The 15,263-nt window shown below is 41.3% G+C and overlaps 1 protein-coding gene across 1 annotated transcript in view; it reads right to left on the reverse strand.

Moving 5' to 3' along the window:
- The window catches only part of cngb1a (cyclic nucleotide gated channel subunit beta 1a), a 50,662-nt gene that overhangs the window by 12,173 nt on the left and 23,226 nt on the right, over nucleotides 1-15,263 (reverse strand). The window contains exons 17-25 of the mRNA XM_084123503.1: nucleotides 9,483-9,629; nucleotides 9,206-9,247; nucleotides 8,284-8,340; nucleotides 7,511-7,525; nucleotides 6,078-6,237; nucleotides 5,449-5,479; nucleotides 2,909-3,116; nucleotides 2,634-2,788; nucleotides 2,320-2,535 (exon numbers count right to left, since the gene is read on the reverse strand). Coding sequence (XP_083979629.1) covers nucleotides 2,320-2,535; nucleotides 2,634-2,788; nucleotides 2,909-3,116; nucleotides 5,449-5,479; nucleotides 6,078-6,237; nucleotides 7,511-7,525; nucleotides 8,284-8,340; nucleotides 9,206-9,247; nucleotides 9,483-9,629 — 1,031 coding nt within the window. The remainder of the gene's footprint in view (nucleotides 1-2,319; nucleotides 2,536-2,633; nucleotides 2,789-2,908; nucleotides 3,117-5,448; nucleotides 5,480-6,077; nucleotides 6,238-7,510; nucleotides 7,526-8,283; nucleotides 8,341-9,205; nucleotides 9,248-9,482; nucleotides 9,630-15,263) is intronic.

Below are 15,263 nucleotides of genomic sequence, written 5' to 3' on the forward strand. Positions count from 1 at the left end.
AGGCTTCATTAGCCAACTATAATACTGAAGGTAAAAATTAACTGATTTGTATACAAACACAAATTACACTTTTATTTATTTTTATAATAATAAAGTTATAAGAAATATAAACATTTAAAGGCACAATATGTAACTTTTTTGCTTTAAAAATAGCTAAAATCACTATATCTATGTTATATATTTTTTTTTGTTGTGTACTTACATTATCCCGACTGTTTCCAACAACTTTCAAACCAGGAGAAATTTGTAATTTAATTCGAGAAACGTCCCGTTTCTTTATTTCCGTTTTGTCGCCGCCAATGCCGTCATATCCGCGTTGTCCCTGGTTTCCGCTCGTGCTGCCATGGCAACCAGAGCTATGAACCAGAGCCCTCTGATAGTAACCAAAGCGACTGACGCGGACAACTTTGTAGTTCGCAATGTCTATCTGCACGCTGTTGTCGTTTCGTTCAAACATTATGGACCATGGCAAGCAGACTTTGGATAAAAAAAGGAGAACTAAAACGAGAATCAATATCAGAGCGGTGTTTTCGAGATGCCGAGAGCTCCCATAGACAGTATATAAACGAGAGCTCCACGTCCGAGACTTCGACCACTTCTACATGTACTTTATTAAACAGGTGAGCACATTTACATAAAACTAATCAATGTTTTATAGTTCAACAATGATAAAATGTCAGAATATGATCTGTATGTTATTCTATGTTATTATTGATCTAGCTTAACGTTACTGCTAGTCTCATACAGACAAACTAACACATACATTTAAACACATTTAAATGCAGTTTAGTGTGCTAGTGTAATGTTTGACCAAGTGAAACAGCGCTGCGTTACCTCACAAGTTTAATTTGTCTAATAAACTGACCTGTGAGTTGTAATTCTGCATGTAGTTCGGTAACGTTAGAATGAAATGTCCTTATTCCTTTTATATCCGCGGGACTCGCGTCGCATGTGGAGCTGATAGCTGTCTCTTAGCAATCCCGAACTGCTTCATATCACAGTCATGATAAAAACATCGATGTATTCAGTCATCCATAAACATTATTAGATCGGTCGGCTTGACGTTGACGACAAGATCCATAATTCTTAGCAAATGTTGCGTCATCAAACTACGCCTTTGTTATTGTAAATAGGTTAGCGACCCCTAGTGGCGAAAAATCCCATACTGTACCTTTAAATGGTGGCTGTCATAAAAACCTGCCAGATTTATTCAAACATGCATTCAAAATTGAAGAACATTAAAAATTATAATTAATATGTAATATGGTGCATATATTTAGCAAAATGCTCCTCTGTAGAGTTAATTGTTCTAGCTGACTAACGAGTTTATGGTCACTGGATATGGTTTTTCTGAGGTAAATGTGATGTGACGTTACATGACATTGTTTACAAGCTGATTTACTGACGTCTTTCCACGGTTGAAACACTGATCGAGCGATTCCATGTCACATGATACAGAATTCGATAAGTTGTACTCTACCTTTTAACATACTTTCAGATGCTCATTCATGTTTATTTCGCGCGCTAACTGGTGTTATTAAGTTGCTGCTTCTCTAGAGCTGAGCTGCGCCAGAGCGATCTCATGCCACAGCGCCAAAACAGTATTTATGTTTTTGAATTTTGTAAGAAAATGGACGTCATTTGAAATCTGAGACTTTGTTTTATATCATCAGTAACAAAGCACAACGATTATTGCGATTTATTGGATGGGATGCACGCTACAATGTTACATTCAGTCATCAACTGAAAACAGGATGACTAATCGATTCTTGGGATTTAAGAATCGATATCGGTTCGTAAAAATGAGAATCGATTAAAATCGAGAAATCGATATTTTTTACCCAGCCCTATTAGTTTACCATAAATGCTTTTCAGTACATTCGGCAGTAAACAATAACAATATTTTGAAGACAGTAGAAGTAATTATATGTAAGAACTTACACATAAAGTGTACTTAAGCCCTACTTAAGTGGGTCAAAAAAGTTCTCTCAAGTTCAACTAACTGCACTTAATATAAATTTAAACTATAATACATTTTCATTTAATTGTAAATAACATACAATTACTGTGTCCAAAAACATTACATTCAGTTTACACTTAAGAATATTATTTATATTATTTCCATAATAAGTAATCTTTTTAAAAGTATGATAGAGTGTACTTCTTTTTCACAGGGTATAAGTAAAGTTAAAGTGTTTGGTTCTTTGTTTTTAATTTCCCATGACATGACATGTAAATAAGGTAGTTTATTTATATATTAATTATTATAACAATGGCCCATTGTGATCCATAGAGCTTTCAGCTGGTTGTAGATCTCACCTGTGAAGGGATCAATGCTGGACGGGAAACGGTACTCCAGTATAACTCTCAGCCAATCAGGGATCTTGGGTATTTTCAACTGAGGAACTGGGAACTTGTATCCCATAAACTCATAGATTTGCACCTCCTCTTCAGCCTCCTCATCAGCCTCTTTCTTTTCCTCTGGAGGAGGGGGTGGAGGAGGAGGCGGGGCGTCGGCAGGCTTTTTGGCAGGAGCTAGGGTTCAAATATCAAAGGTGAAGGAAGTATCTATCTTTGACATTACATTACTGAACTAATACAGTAAAATAAAGAGTAAATTCAAGTCGACTCACATGCTGTAGGGCTTTCCTCATCAGAGTCGTCTGGATCAGTCAGTTTCTCTTTTACACGAGTTGTTCGCCCCTTAAACAGCTTGACCAGCTCCTGCAGTCGCTCACTCACAACCACACTTGTTTGACTGGCCGCAGACATGGGCCGCTCAAGGCCTCTACAGGAAATGACAACACATTGGAGAAAGTCATGTCACTGCTAAGTCTAAGTCTAAGCAATGGTTTTGAGACAGAAACCCCCAGAAAAAAATCTAATATTTGGCTTTTTAAAGACTCACTCGTCCACAGTGAGTAGATCAGTCATGTTCGGATCCATTCGACTGCCGTCCTCTTCCTCACCAGGAGCCGTCTTCTCCTCTGTCAGATTTGTTACAGGGACAGTGAGGGTCACTGAGTTTGACTCTGGTGCGACAATGATTTCGGGAACGGCAATTTCTCCATCCTTCACTTCCTCTTCCATCACTGCTGGCTTCACACGGCTGCTTTCTGAGAGCACAAACAATGAAATTTTAGCGTTGAAATCTTTAAAAACATTATTTGTGCACGTGAAATGGAAATTTAGAGATGAACAAACTATGACCAGATACTCCAGAAAGAAACACACACAAAATGATAAAAATAATCACAGCATTGAATCACTGAGTGGAATATTCACATTCTTTAAAATAGTAAACTGAATACAGAAAAAACTAAATCTTTACATTTGCGCCTATGTAAAAAAATGTAAAAGTGCATTAAAACTTTTTAGGGGCACAATGAAAATTTATCAAATAATGTGTTTTTCCTTAATAAAGGGATACAAAGAGACATTTAAAAGCAAAATGACTTAATTTATTATTATACAAAATGCACATATATATATATATATATATATATATATATATATATATATATATATATATATATATATAATGTTAAAATATTATTACAAAAATGTATTAAAGATTTTGTAAGCATATTGAGGTTGTTCTTGGAGTCAATTGGTTTATTTGTTATAATGCAATGAAATTATATGGACATAATTTTTGGGCAGACTGGCATCCAAAGAAATGATGAACACATGCAAAAACAAGAGAGAACCAACAAAATATTATATTAATAACTGATTAAGTTGTAGTCAATTTATGCTTTTTCCTTTGAGCTTTTTGTTTTTGTATAAAATTGTTTTTGCATAAAACTTGTAGCTGTAGTTTGGTAAGATTTTTCTCATATTTTGATGGTTTAATCAAATATATATATATATATATATATTCAGATTATTCTGTCAATACTAGTAAAAAAATCTATATATTAAATAATGTGTTATATAGTGTTTTTAGTCTTTCCTTCCTGTGACCGGGCTTGCCAGACAGAAGTTACATGAGTTTATGCTCAATTAATGTCAGATACAGTTTATTGTGTAAAATTACCAAAATACCAATAATAATAATAAAAAAATAAAAAACAACTTTAAGCATGGTGTGGGACTTATATCAGGACTCTTATTGTGAAATGTATATTCAAAAAGACGAGGGACCTTAAATTTCATAACACTGATACTTTTAGACTTTTTAACGACTCTTGGGGACTTTTTTACAGCTTGGACACATCTATGCGAGTCACACATGCGAGTGAAACGCCTGCACTGTCGAGACCTGATCTATAATATTTTGGTGCCTAGATATAGCTGGGCTATACCCCCCAGGGGCCCAACACAGGAGCAGTCAGAGTCTGAACACTGTCAATATAATCTAAGGGGGTTTTCACCCATTTTATTATCCACCAGGCAAAAACATACTGTACATGCGAGTAACAGCACGTCTCCTCAATAAGCTGCAAGATGTGAGGTAATATTCAATAGCAAACAATAACAGTGGTAACAATAACATTATCAAAAATCAATGGCACAGAACAGACAGCACAGCGCTATCTAGCACAGTCAGTTCACCTGAGAGATTGTTGAAGGTTTGGTGTCTTTCTGAAACTGTAGGGCACTTCAAAACTGTGTCTATGGGATGATCTGGATTTTAGGGCATTTTTGTATGGGATGACACTGAGACTCTTGGGTATTTTAAGAAGTAAATCCACTAGCTACAGATTCTAACTCAAAGACTACATGCTGCTGCTGAGGCGTTCTACATGGGCTTGAGGATGTTGAGGCGATGGAGAACGTTCTGGAAGCACTGGTTGGCTTGTTTTGGAAGCTGGGATATCTCCTGGTACAGCAGCAGGAGGTCAGAGGGCATCTTGGGCAAGGGAACATTATTGTTTTTCAGCAGATGGAAGTTGCTCAGACATGTGGAAGCGTGCGGGATGCGAAGAAGCCAGCTCTTTATGCCAGAACAGCTAGTGGGCACTGCAGATAGGTAGACCAGTTCAATTACTGGATGTTATCCATATTATCTTTCATTGGTTATGTACAAACTGGATCTCAACAGATACAGTTCATTTGATTAGATCTGCAGGACTAAAGCTTCATGAAATCAACAGGACTTGCTTTATCTATATCATGTTTGCAGCTAGACCAATTTGTTGGGTTTATGCATGCTTGGATACAGTGTTGGGTAAGCTACACTTAAAACTAGTAGCTACTAACTACATCTTCAACAGTATAATTAGATTATTGTACTAATTATGTTCTCTAAAAAGTATTGCTTTACACTTATTACTTTCTAAATCCCATATTAACATTAACCAATTAAACAATACAAGAAATGAGATGAAACTACCCTTTTAATTCTTTCAAATAAATAAATCCCTTTTTCAAGGGAAAATTAATTAAATAACTGTAATTAATTCCTTGGAAATGCATTACAGACAACACTGTTTGTACTCTTACCTCCACATACTTCATCAGGAGGTTCCTCTTCCTGTAGCAACAGAAGATTAATAAAAGCAAACATGCATGAGACAGCAAAGAAAAATATGACCAAATCCACACGTCTAAATGTATATACAGCTGCCATTCAAAAGAATCACAATATAATGTGTATGTTTCTGAAAGGTTGCATTTAATTGATAAAAAAATACAGTAAATATTTATAACTGTATACATTTACATGATAAAACATTAATTTCAAACAGTAAATTACCATATTTTCCAGAAAATAAGTTGCATCATCTGTGTATAAGTCAAATTTATTATAATATTCAGTAAAAATATAAATGCAGGTAAATAAAACAAAACTTCCACAAACATTATAAATTCTGCAAACATCACTCACTCCACAACAAAACCTTTAAATTGAACGGTATTCAGAACAGGAATGAAAAATACTTGCCAATTATTGCATTATCTAAATTGCTATGGAATATAAATTACAAAGAAAAACAAGGCTTATAATATGGAAAATATGGTAATGGCTATTTTTGATCAATAAAATATTAAACATCAATTCCTTTCAAAAACATAAAAATGTCTTCCCAAACATCCGAATGGTAGTGTGCTAATGTTTTACGCGGAGTTACCTGGTCAGCATCAGGCGGTACAGATGCGGCGCGCTCAGGCTGAGTGGTCACAGCTGGAGAGACCGGATCTGCTTGTAGCGGCGGTGGACTTTGAGGTGCCTGATCTGAAACCTCAGACTCGTGCGGCGTGGGCTCCGCCGGACAGACGTCCACCAGGCTCCTGAAAAGGGTATGAGCAGGAGTCTAGCCATGACAACACAACCAGTCCATCACAAACATTCAGAGTCTGGTAAACCACCGATCACCAGATAAAACTCAAAGCAGCTGACAAGAACGTTTGATTGGATTATGGAAATCAACCACTCTAACGGACAATCAGATTTGTGCCAGAATGCTATTAGGTCTAGCTGCTGTGAAAGTGAATTAATGATGTTATTTCAGGTCTTTCAAACTGATTAAGGTTAATGGAATAGCAAAATTACTATCAATGCTATTTTAGATGCAGCTATCCATATGTGACCCTGGACCACACATTTTTTTAATTGAGTGTATTGATTGTATTTTAATTTATGTATGGTTTGTTAGGATAGGACAATATTTGGCCAAGATACAAGTATTTGAAAATCTGGAATCTGAGGGTGCAATAAAATCAAAACATTGAGAAAATCTCCTTAAAACTTGTCCATTTCTGTTGGCGATTGTGCTGCATTCACTCACAAAAATATTTTTTTTATATATTTAAGGTAGGAAATTTACAAAATATCTTCATGGATCATGATCTTTACTTAATATCCTAATGATTTTTGGCATAAAAGAAAAATCGATCATTTTGACCCATACAATGTATGGCTATTGCCACAAATATACCCATGCGATTTATGACTGGTTTTGTGATCCAGGATCACATATGGACTACTGTAAATGTACATTGAATTTCAACAAGACCAACAAAAAAAGGAAGCTGATCAAGCTCAAACTCATTTCAATGCTATTCCATGCTAGATTATGCTGGTTCAGTGTTAAGTGAGGTATATACTTGTTTCCTTCAAGGAATAAAACATTAAAAAGGTAATTGGGACTTCATATCTCACAATTCTGATTTTTTTTCTTGCAATTCAGACTTTATAAACAAACTCGCGATTCTGACTATTTTTCTCACATTTGCGAATTTACAGCCTATCTCACAAATCTGACTTTATTTCCCAGACAGCAACATAGTGTCGGCCCAGATCCGGGCCACATCTGGTACATGTGGATTCAACGCGTACCAGATGTGGGCCAGATCTGGGCCGACACTATGTTGCTGTCTGGATTCTTGCAATTTTGAGTTTATAACTCACAATTCCAACGTTTTTCCTTGCAATTGCGAGTTTATATCTCGCAATTCTTAGTTATAATGTTACAATGTAACAACAATGTAAAAGTAGCCCAATTTGAACAGAAGCATAGGTGAAATCTGTTTACACAAACTAATGTAGGCCAGTCTAACATACCTTTTTATGTCGACACTGTTGGTTAAGTTGGTTGCAAAATGTTGATAAAAAGTGCACATTTCAGTTTTATTCAATGACTTTTTGGCTTAATGAATTCAGCACTGCAAAATGCAGCAGCAGCGGCAGGTCTGAAACTGTTCTACTTCTACTGCAGTGCTTCGGCCTAAAAGCTTTTTTGGCATCAGCTGTTCTGGTTTTTGGACAGGATGTTTTATAGTGACGTGGTAAAGCAGGATGAAGCCTAAATTAAGCATCTGACATCATACCCAAAATAACACAAAGTGTCAAAAGTGGGACACTTCTGTATTTGTAATGGTTTGTCTTTTTAGAGACTGAAGCAGAATTCAGAATAGGTTTGCTTTGATGAACAGAAATATATCGATATGAGCTAAATTGCTCTAATTTCTTTTCTTTTTTTTGTCCTTATCTTTTTAATCTTAGTTTAAACAGGGCTGGGTGATAAACCAAATATTTAGCATATACTTACAAATATCTTGCCAACTTTCACAACACACTACAGCGATCTTAGTTTTTTCTCAATATATAATCAATATCTAATATTGCCAAGCCCTAAAAACAATATAAAACATTGTACAAATGTATGAAAGCTTCATTCTTATTTCAGATCTAGTTTTTCAGGAACTGCAAAGGCAGTGTGGGGATACAAACAGCAGCTAAAGCATGAGCTGCAGCTTTGATGAAATATAATGTGTTATATGTGTTAATACGAAGGCTGCTAGCGCTTTGCTCAGCTCTGAGGATGAAGGTCTTACTCTGCGATCTTACTATCCTCACTCTCCTCCTCACTCTCTTCATGAAACGGCTGTAACCTGTATGGCGAGCCGGAGAGGACAAACAGAACTTCAGCTGACACGCAGGATAATAAAGTAACGGCACAGCAGTAAAGAGAAGCAAGCAAGAACTCGCATCCAATCAGATCGTAAGTTGTGACATTCACTCTGCTGTGAGGAAAGTTGCAGCACTGAAGGGTTGGAAGCAGGGTCCAAAATTATGGTTTTGTCACACCTGTGAATGGCAAGTGAATTACTAGCCATGCATTTTTTTACTAGCCAAGTCTATAGTCTATAGCAAAATATATATAGTATTAGATTTGGGATTATACCACATATAGTGATCATATCATATAAGAAATGGAGGAGACTGCTAGAGCAAACATGAAACATAAAAAATGTTTCTTGAGCAGCAAATCATCATATTAGAATGATTTCTGAAGGATCATGTGACACCGAAGGAACTGACTGGAGGAATGATTCAGCTTTGATCACAGGAATAAATTACATTTGAAAATATATTACAATAGAAAACAGTTACAGTATTTAAAATAGTAATAATATATAACAATATTACCTGTATATTTTATCAAATAAGTGAAGCCTTGTTGAGCATAAGAATCAAAAGAAACTTTTGCCAAACTTTAACAGTAGTGTAAATTTGGTTGGTTTAATGCGAGGAACATGCACATGTTTGTTTTGCATTGACGTAAAAGAGATGTTTCCTTTAGTAGACGTTTTGAATGTAATAACCATAAATGACCACAAAGCTAATGGAAATGGACTAAAAGCTACACTGAAACTATAATTCTGTTGTTATTCGTTTTTGTTGTTTGGCCAATGTTCATTTTGGACCCTGGCAGAAAGCAAGGAGCAACAGCGAAAAGGTGAGAGTGACACTTACTCTGGGTCTTCTTCATTCTCTTCCTCCTGGATATTTGGCAGTCTTTGTAAAACAAACAGTGAACAGGTGAATTCTGAACACTGTGTTTGTGTGTGAGAGAGAGATAAAGGAATAGTTTGAAAGATGGAGAGAGACAGCGCAATGGTCGCAAAAAAGTTTTGTAGCCACTTTGTGGTTTATCACACCCCAGATCTTAACAAACACAGAACAGGGCAGGAAGGGTGTTACACAGAGTCACTGAATTCCTTACTGAGTTTGTGGTGTGTTTGTCACTTACTGATCCTCATTGTCTGGTTCTTCGTTTGTCGTATTAATGATGATCTGTGTGGTGTGCTCTTCCTCCAGCTGTCTGACGGCCATTTCTGCAGCCTGTAGGGCCAGATCCTCCGCCATGCGCGCTGCCTCCACGCGTTCCTGCTGCAGTCTACACACACACACACACACACACGTTTGTTTCACTATATAAGTGAGGACATTGCATAGACTTCCACTGATTTTATACCAGGTTAGCTAATGATATTTTCAACACTGTAAAAAAAAAAAAATCTGTTAAATTTATAGTAAAAAACTGGCAGGTGAGGTTGCAAGAAATTTACCGTAAAAAATACGGAAGCAACATTTTAGGTTTTAGAGACTTAACTTAAATTTACAGTAAAAAAATGTATTTCATTATATAATGTTAATTTACCAATCTATTGAAGTACTAATATCTGTTTTGTACCATTGTAATAAACTGACAACCGCCAATCACATTAGTGATGAGTCACACGATGAATCAATGCTCATCACAAGCAGCTTTTCCACAAGCTGAGAAAGTTATTACTAATATATAGAAGATGCACAGTGTCATTCACACAAACACTTAAACACCATCATGGTAACATACATTAAATAAAAAAAATGCAATAAACATGAATTTAACAATATTAAATGTAACAGAAAAAAAACCAGTTATGTACATAACTGATTTAAAAAAAAAGAAACAATAAATAGAAAAAAAAATGCATCAAATGTGAAGTTGTCACGGTTCATGAATTCACTGTTTTCTTCGTGTCTCGTGTATTTGTTGTTCTGTGTGTGTGGGTGTGTGTGAGTGGGCGTGGCTGCTCATTTCAGCTGATCAGCGCTCCACCTGATCTCATTCCCCTCACCAGCTGCTGCCAGTTCATTCATCTATATAGACTCATCGCACTCTCCTTTCTTTGTCAGATCGTTGTTTTGGTGTCTTCGGTGTGTGTCGTCGTGTGCCATTCCAGTCCTGTTCCTGTTCCTGATCGTGTTCCTGTTCGGTGTTCTCGTGGTGTTCGTCGCGTTGGATGTTCACTTCACTGGATTCACCGTCACCTGTCTTCACCATCACGCTGACCATCAAGTCCCTGCGCCACCAGCCCACCCGTGTATTTTGCCTTGTGTCTACTGACCCTCAATAAAAGAGTACTTGCAATTTTGCTTCCGCTTCATGAGTTATGACAGAACGATCTGACCAAGCGATGGGAGCAGCAAGTGGATCCTCTTCTCCTCTGGATGACTTCATCAGAGCCACCATTTCTCGGATTGAGGCCCAGGAGAGGACTTCTAATGAGTCGGGTCGGGCCATTCAAGCTCTCGTGGCGCAGGTGTCCGAGCTCACCCAGCAGCTGCAACAACTACGAGCTCCCACTGCGCCACCACCCGCACCGCCCGCTCCCCCAGTACCACCACCGAGCGTCTCCCAGTCAGAACCCCGCCTACCAGTTCCTGAGTCGTATAGTGGTGAGCCGAACTTTTGCAGAGCATTTCTAACACGCTGTTCAATGCATTTTTCTCTGCAGCCCAGAACATTTGCCACCGAACAGAGCAAAGTGGCGTTCGTGCTCACACTGCTGACTGGGAGGGCAGCTCTATGGGGGACGGCGGTGTGGGAGAATCAAGATCCGTGCTGTGCCTCGTTCCAGACACTCGCCGCCGAGATGAAGATGGTGTTTGACCGCGCGGTCGCGGGAAGAGAAGCAGCACGAACCCTGGCGGACCTCAAGCAGGGAGGTAAATCTGTATCTGATTATGCCATTGAGTTCCGGACCTTGGCGGCTGAGTGTCAATGGAACGAGGAGGCGCAGTGGGACATGTTCCTGCATGGGCTGGCTGACCGCGTCCTGAAGGAAATCTACGCCTTGGATTTACCCGCTACACTCAATGGACTTATTGATCTGGCGCTTCGCGTGGATTCTCGTCTCTCCCGAGTGGAACGGATGAAGTTACCAGCTCGGGCTTCTGCAGCCGCTGAGACCACGCAAGCCAGCGGCGGGGACGCGGTCAGCCCCGTCTACGATCACGAGCCCATGCAGGTCGGGCGAGCTCGGCTTTCCCGGGAGGAGAAGGAAAGGCGGAGATCCCAGGGCCTTTGCCTGTACTGTGGGACTGCTGGTCATTTCGCGTACAACTGCCCGGTAAAAGGGCAAGCCCGGCAGTAAATCTGAGGCAACTGTCGGGTGGGATCTCCGCTGAGAAGACCTCATCAACATCTACGCTCCTCCCGGTAAGACTTAGATGGTCAGCCAACACTCACGACTGTCTAGCACTTTTGGATTCCGGGGCAGAAGGTAACTTCATGGACTACACATTTGCTCACAAGATCCACGTTCCTCTGTTACCCCTCACCCACTCCATTGCTGTTCACGCCCTCAACGGTCAAGCTCTTCCTACTATTTCATTCACCACTGGACCCATTACACTTACAGTATCCGGAAATCACACAGAGACTACCTCATTTTACATCCTGGACTCCCCCCTTGCACCTATTGTTCTCGGTCACCCCTGGCTCATCAAACATAATCCCAAGATAGACTGGCAGCAGAGATCAGTGTTGGAGTGGAGTAGTTTATGTCACGAGTCCTGTCTTGTGTCTGCTTGTCCGTCTGTTGTTGTTTCTGCGTTACAGGAGGAGGCAGTGGATTTGTCAAACGTGCCCACGGAGTATCTGGACCTGAAGGAAGTGTTCAGTAAGTCTCGGGCTGCTTCTCTCCCTCCGCATCGTCCCTATGACTGTGCGATAGATCTACTGCCAGGTACGTCTCCACCTAAGGGCAAGCTTTACTCTCTGTCTGTTCCCGAGAGGGAGGCCATGGAGAAATATATTTCTGATTCTCTGGCATCCAAATTCATCCGACCTTCCTCTTCTCCAGCGGGGGCGGGGTTTTTTTTTGTGGGGAAGAAGGACGGTTCTCTGCGACCTTGCATTGACTACCGAGGGTTGAATAACATCACGGTAAAGAATACTTACCCTTTGCCGTTGATGTCTTCAGCCTTCGAGAGGTTGCAGGGAGCGTCGGTCTTCACAAAGCTGGACTTACGTAATGCTTATCATTTGGTCCGCATCAGGAAGGGGGATGAATGGAAGACCGCTTTTAACACCCCCAGGGGGCACTTTGAATATTTGGTTATGCCTTTTGGGCTGTCCAATAGCCCAGCGGTCTTCCAGGCACTCGTCAATGACGTGTTGAGAGACATGGTCGATCAGTTCATTTATGTCTACCTGGATGACATATTGATTTTTTCTTCGTCTCTCCAGGAACACGTTCAGCACGTCAGACGAGTGCTTCAGAGGTTGCTAGAGAATGGGCTTTTTGTCAAGGCGGAGAAATGCGCTTTTCATGCACAGTCTGTTCCTTTCTTAGGGTACATTGTGTTGTCTGAGGGGATGCGTATGGATCCTGAGAAGGTTAAGGCTGTGGTGGATTGGCCAAGTCCAGATTCCCGTAAGGCCCTACAGAGGTTTCTGGGGTTCGCCAATTTCTACTGGCGGTTCATTCGCAATTTCAGCCAACTAGCCTCACCTCTGACCGCCTTGACCTCCCCCAGAACTACGTTCAGGTGGTCAGACGCAGCTGAGGCTGCGTTTGCCAAACTGAAAGGCCGCTTTGTTTCAGCCCCCATCCTAGTTACCCCTGATCCATCACGTCAGTTCGTGGTGGAGGTCGACGCGTCAGAGGTGGGGGTAGGTGCAGTGTTATCCCAACGTTCTTCTACAGACGACAGAATGCATCCGAGCGCGTTTTTGTCTCATCGTTTGTCCCCTGCCGAACGTAATTATGATATTGGTAACAGAGAGTTGTTGGCAGTCAAGTTAGCATTGGAAGAGTGGCGTCACTGGTTAGAAGGGTCGGGGGTACCTTTTATCGTTTGGACCGATCATAAGAATCTGGAATACATTAGAACCGCTAAAAGATTGAACTCTAGGCAGGCTCGGTGGGCACTTTTTTTCGGACGTTTTGACTTTACTCTCTCGTACCGCCCGGGCTCCAAAAACATCAAGCCCGATTCTTTGTCACGCATTTTTGACCATTCCGATCGCCCGTCTACTCCCGAGTGCATTTTTCCGGAGACCCTAATTATCTCCACACTCTCATGGGAGGTCGAATCGAAGGTCAGGACGGCCTTAGAAGGGGTAACGCCTCCGCCCGGTTGTCCACCGAACCGTTTATTTGTGCCAGAGGAATTACGGTCCAACGTCATTCAGTGGGGTCATTGTTCCAATGTGGCTTGTCATCCAGGAGTCAGTCGCACTACGTCCTTAGTTAAGCAACGATTTTGGTGGCCACGTATGGCTCGTGACGTTCACAGTTTTGTTTTGGCTTGCTCAGTTTGTGCCACTGGTAAGACTTCCAATCGACCCCCAGACGGGCTCCTTCAACCGCTGCCGATCCCTTCGAGACCCTGGTCCCATATCGCACTAGATTTTGTTACCGCCCTCCCACCCTCTCAGGGTAACACGGTAGTTTTGACCGTGGTGGACCGGTTCTCGAAGGCGGTCCATTTCATTCCCTTGCCCAAATTACCCTCAGCCAAGGAGACAGCGTTAACAGTCGTTAACCACGTCTTTCGGTTACATGGCCTCCCGACAGACGTGGTTTCCGACAGAGGACCCCAATTTGTGTCCAAATTTTGGCAAGAATTTTGTAGATTACTGGGTGCGACGGTTAGTCTGTCCTCAGGGTTCCATCCCCAGAGCAATGGCCAAACTGAGAGAGCCAACCAGGATTTGGAGAGAACGTTGCGATGTCTGGTCTCCAAGAATCCTTCCTCATGGAGCCAACAACTGTCAATGGTGGAGTACGCCCACAATTCGTTACCAGTATCATCTACGGGCCTATCACCGTTTGAGTGTAGTCTAGGTTACCAGCCACCAATTTTTCCTAGTCTGGAATCTGAAGTCGCGGTCCCCTCCGCTCACGCCTTTGTCCAGAGGTGTCGTCGCACTTGGACTAGAGCCCGCGAGACTACTCCAAGCGGGAGCGCGCACCAAGGCTAAAGCCGATCGCCACCGGTCTAGGCCTCCCGTATACGTCGTTGGTCAAAAAGTGTGGCTTTCTACTAAGAACATTCCTCTCCGTTCCGTCTCTAATAAACTAGCTCCCAAATTTATTGGCCCATTCACTGTCACCAAGATCATTAGCCCGGTGGCAGTCCGCCTCAAACTCCCTCCAGTGTATAGGAGGATTCATTCCGTCTTCCATGTTTCCAAAATTAAGCCCGTGTTTCGTTCTCAGTTTAATCCGCCTGTCCCGGTTCCTCCCCCGCCGCGTCTCGTAGAAGGGGAACCTACGTATTCGGTTAATCGTATTCTGGACTCAAGGCGGAGGGGACGCGGATTCCAGTACTTGGTGGTCTGGGAAGGTTACGGTCCGGAGGAGAGGAGTTGGGTTCCTGCTAGAGACATCCTGGATCACTCTCTTATCGATGATTACAATCGACAGGTAAGGGAGTCTGGGGACGCCAGGAGGCGTTCCTAGGAGAGGGGGTACTGTCACGGTTCATGAATTCACTGTTTTCTTCGTGTCTCGTGTATTTGTTGTTCTGTGTGTGTGGGTGTGTGTGAGTGGGCGTGGCTGCTCATTTCAGCTGATCAGCGCTCCACCTGATCTCATTCCCCTCACCAGCTGCTGCCAGTTCATTCATCTATATAGACTCATCGCACTCTCCTTTCTTTGTCAGATCGTTGTTTTGGTGTCTTCGGTGTGTGTCGTCGTGTGCCATTCCAGTCCTGTTCCTGTTCCTGATCGTGTTCCTGTTCGGTGTTCTC

The sequence above is a fragment of the Abramis brama genome, assembly GCF_963993115.1.
Source record: "Abramis brama genome assembly, chromosome: 9".
In the NCBI taxonomy this organism is placed as follows: Eukaryota; Metazoa; Chordata; class Actinopteri; order Cypriniformes; family Leuciscidae; genus Abramis; species Abramis brama.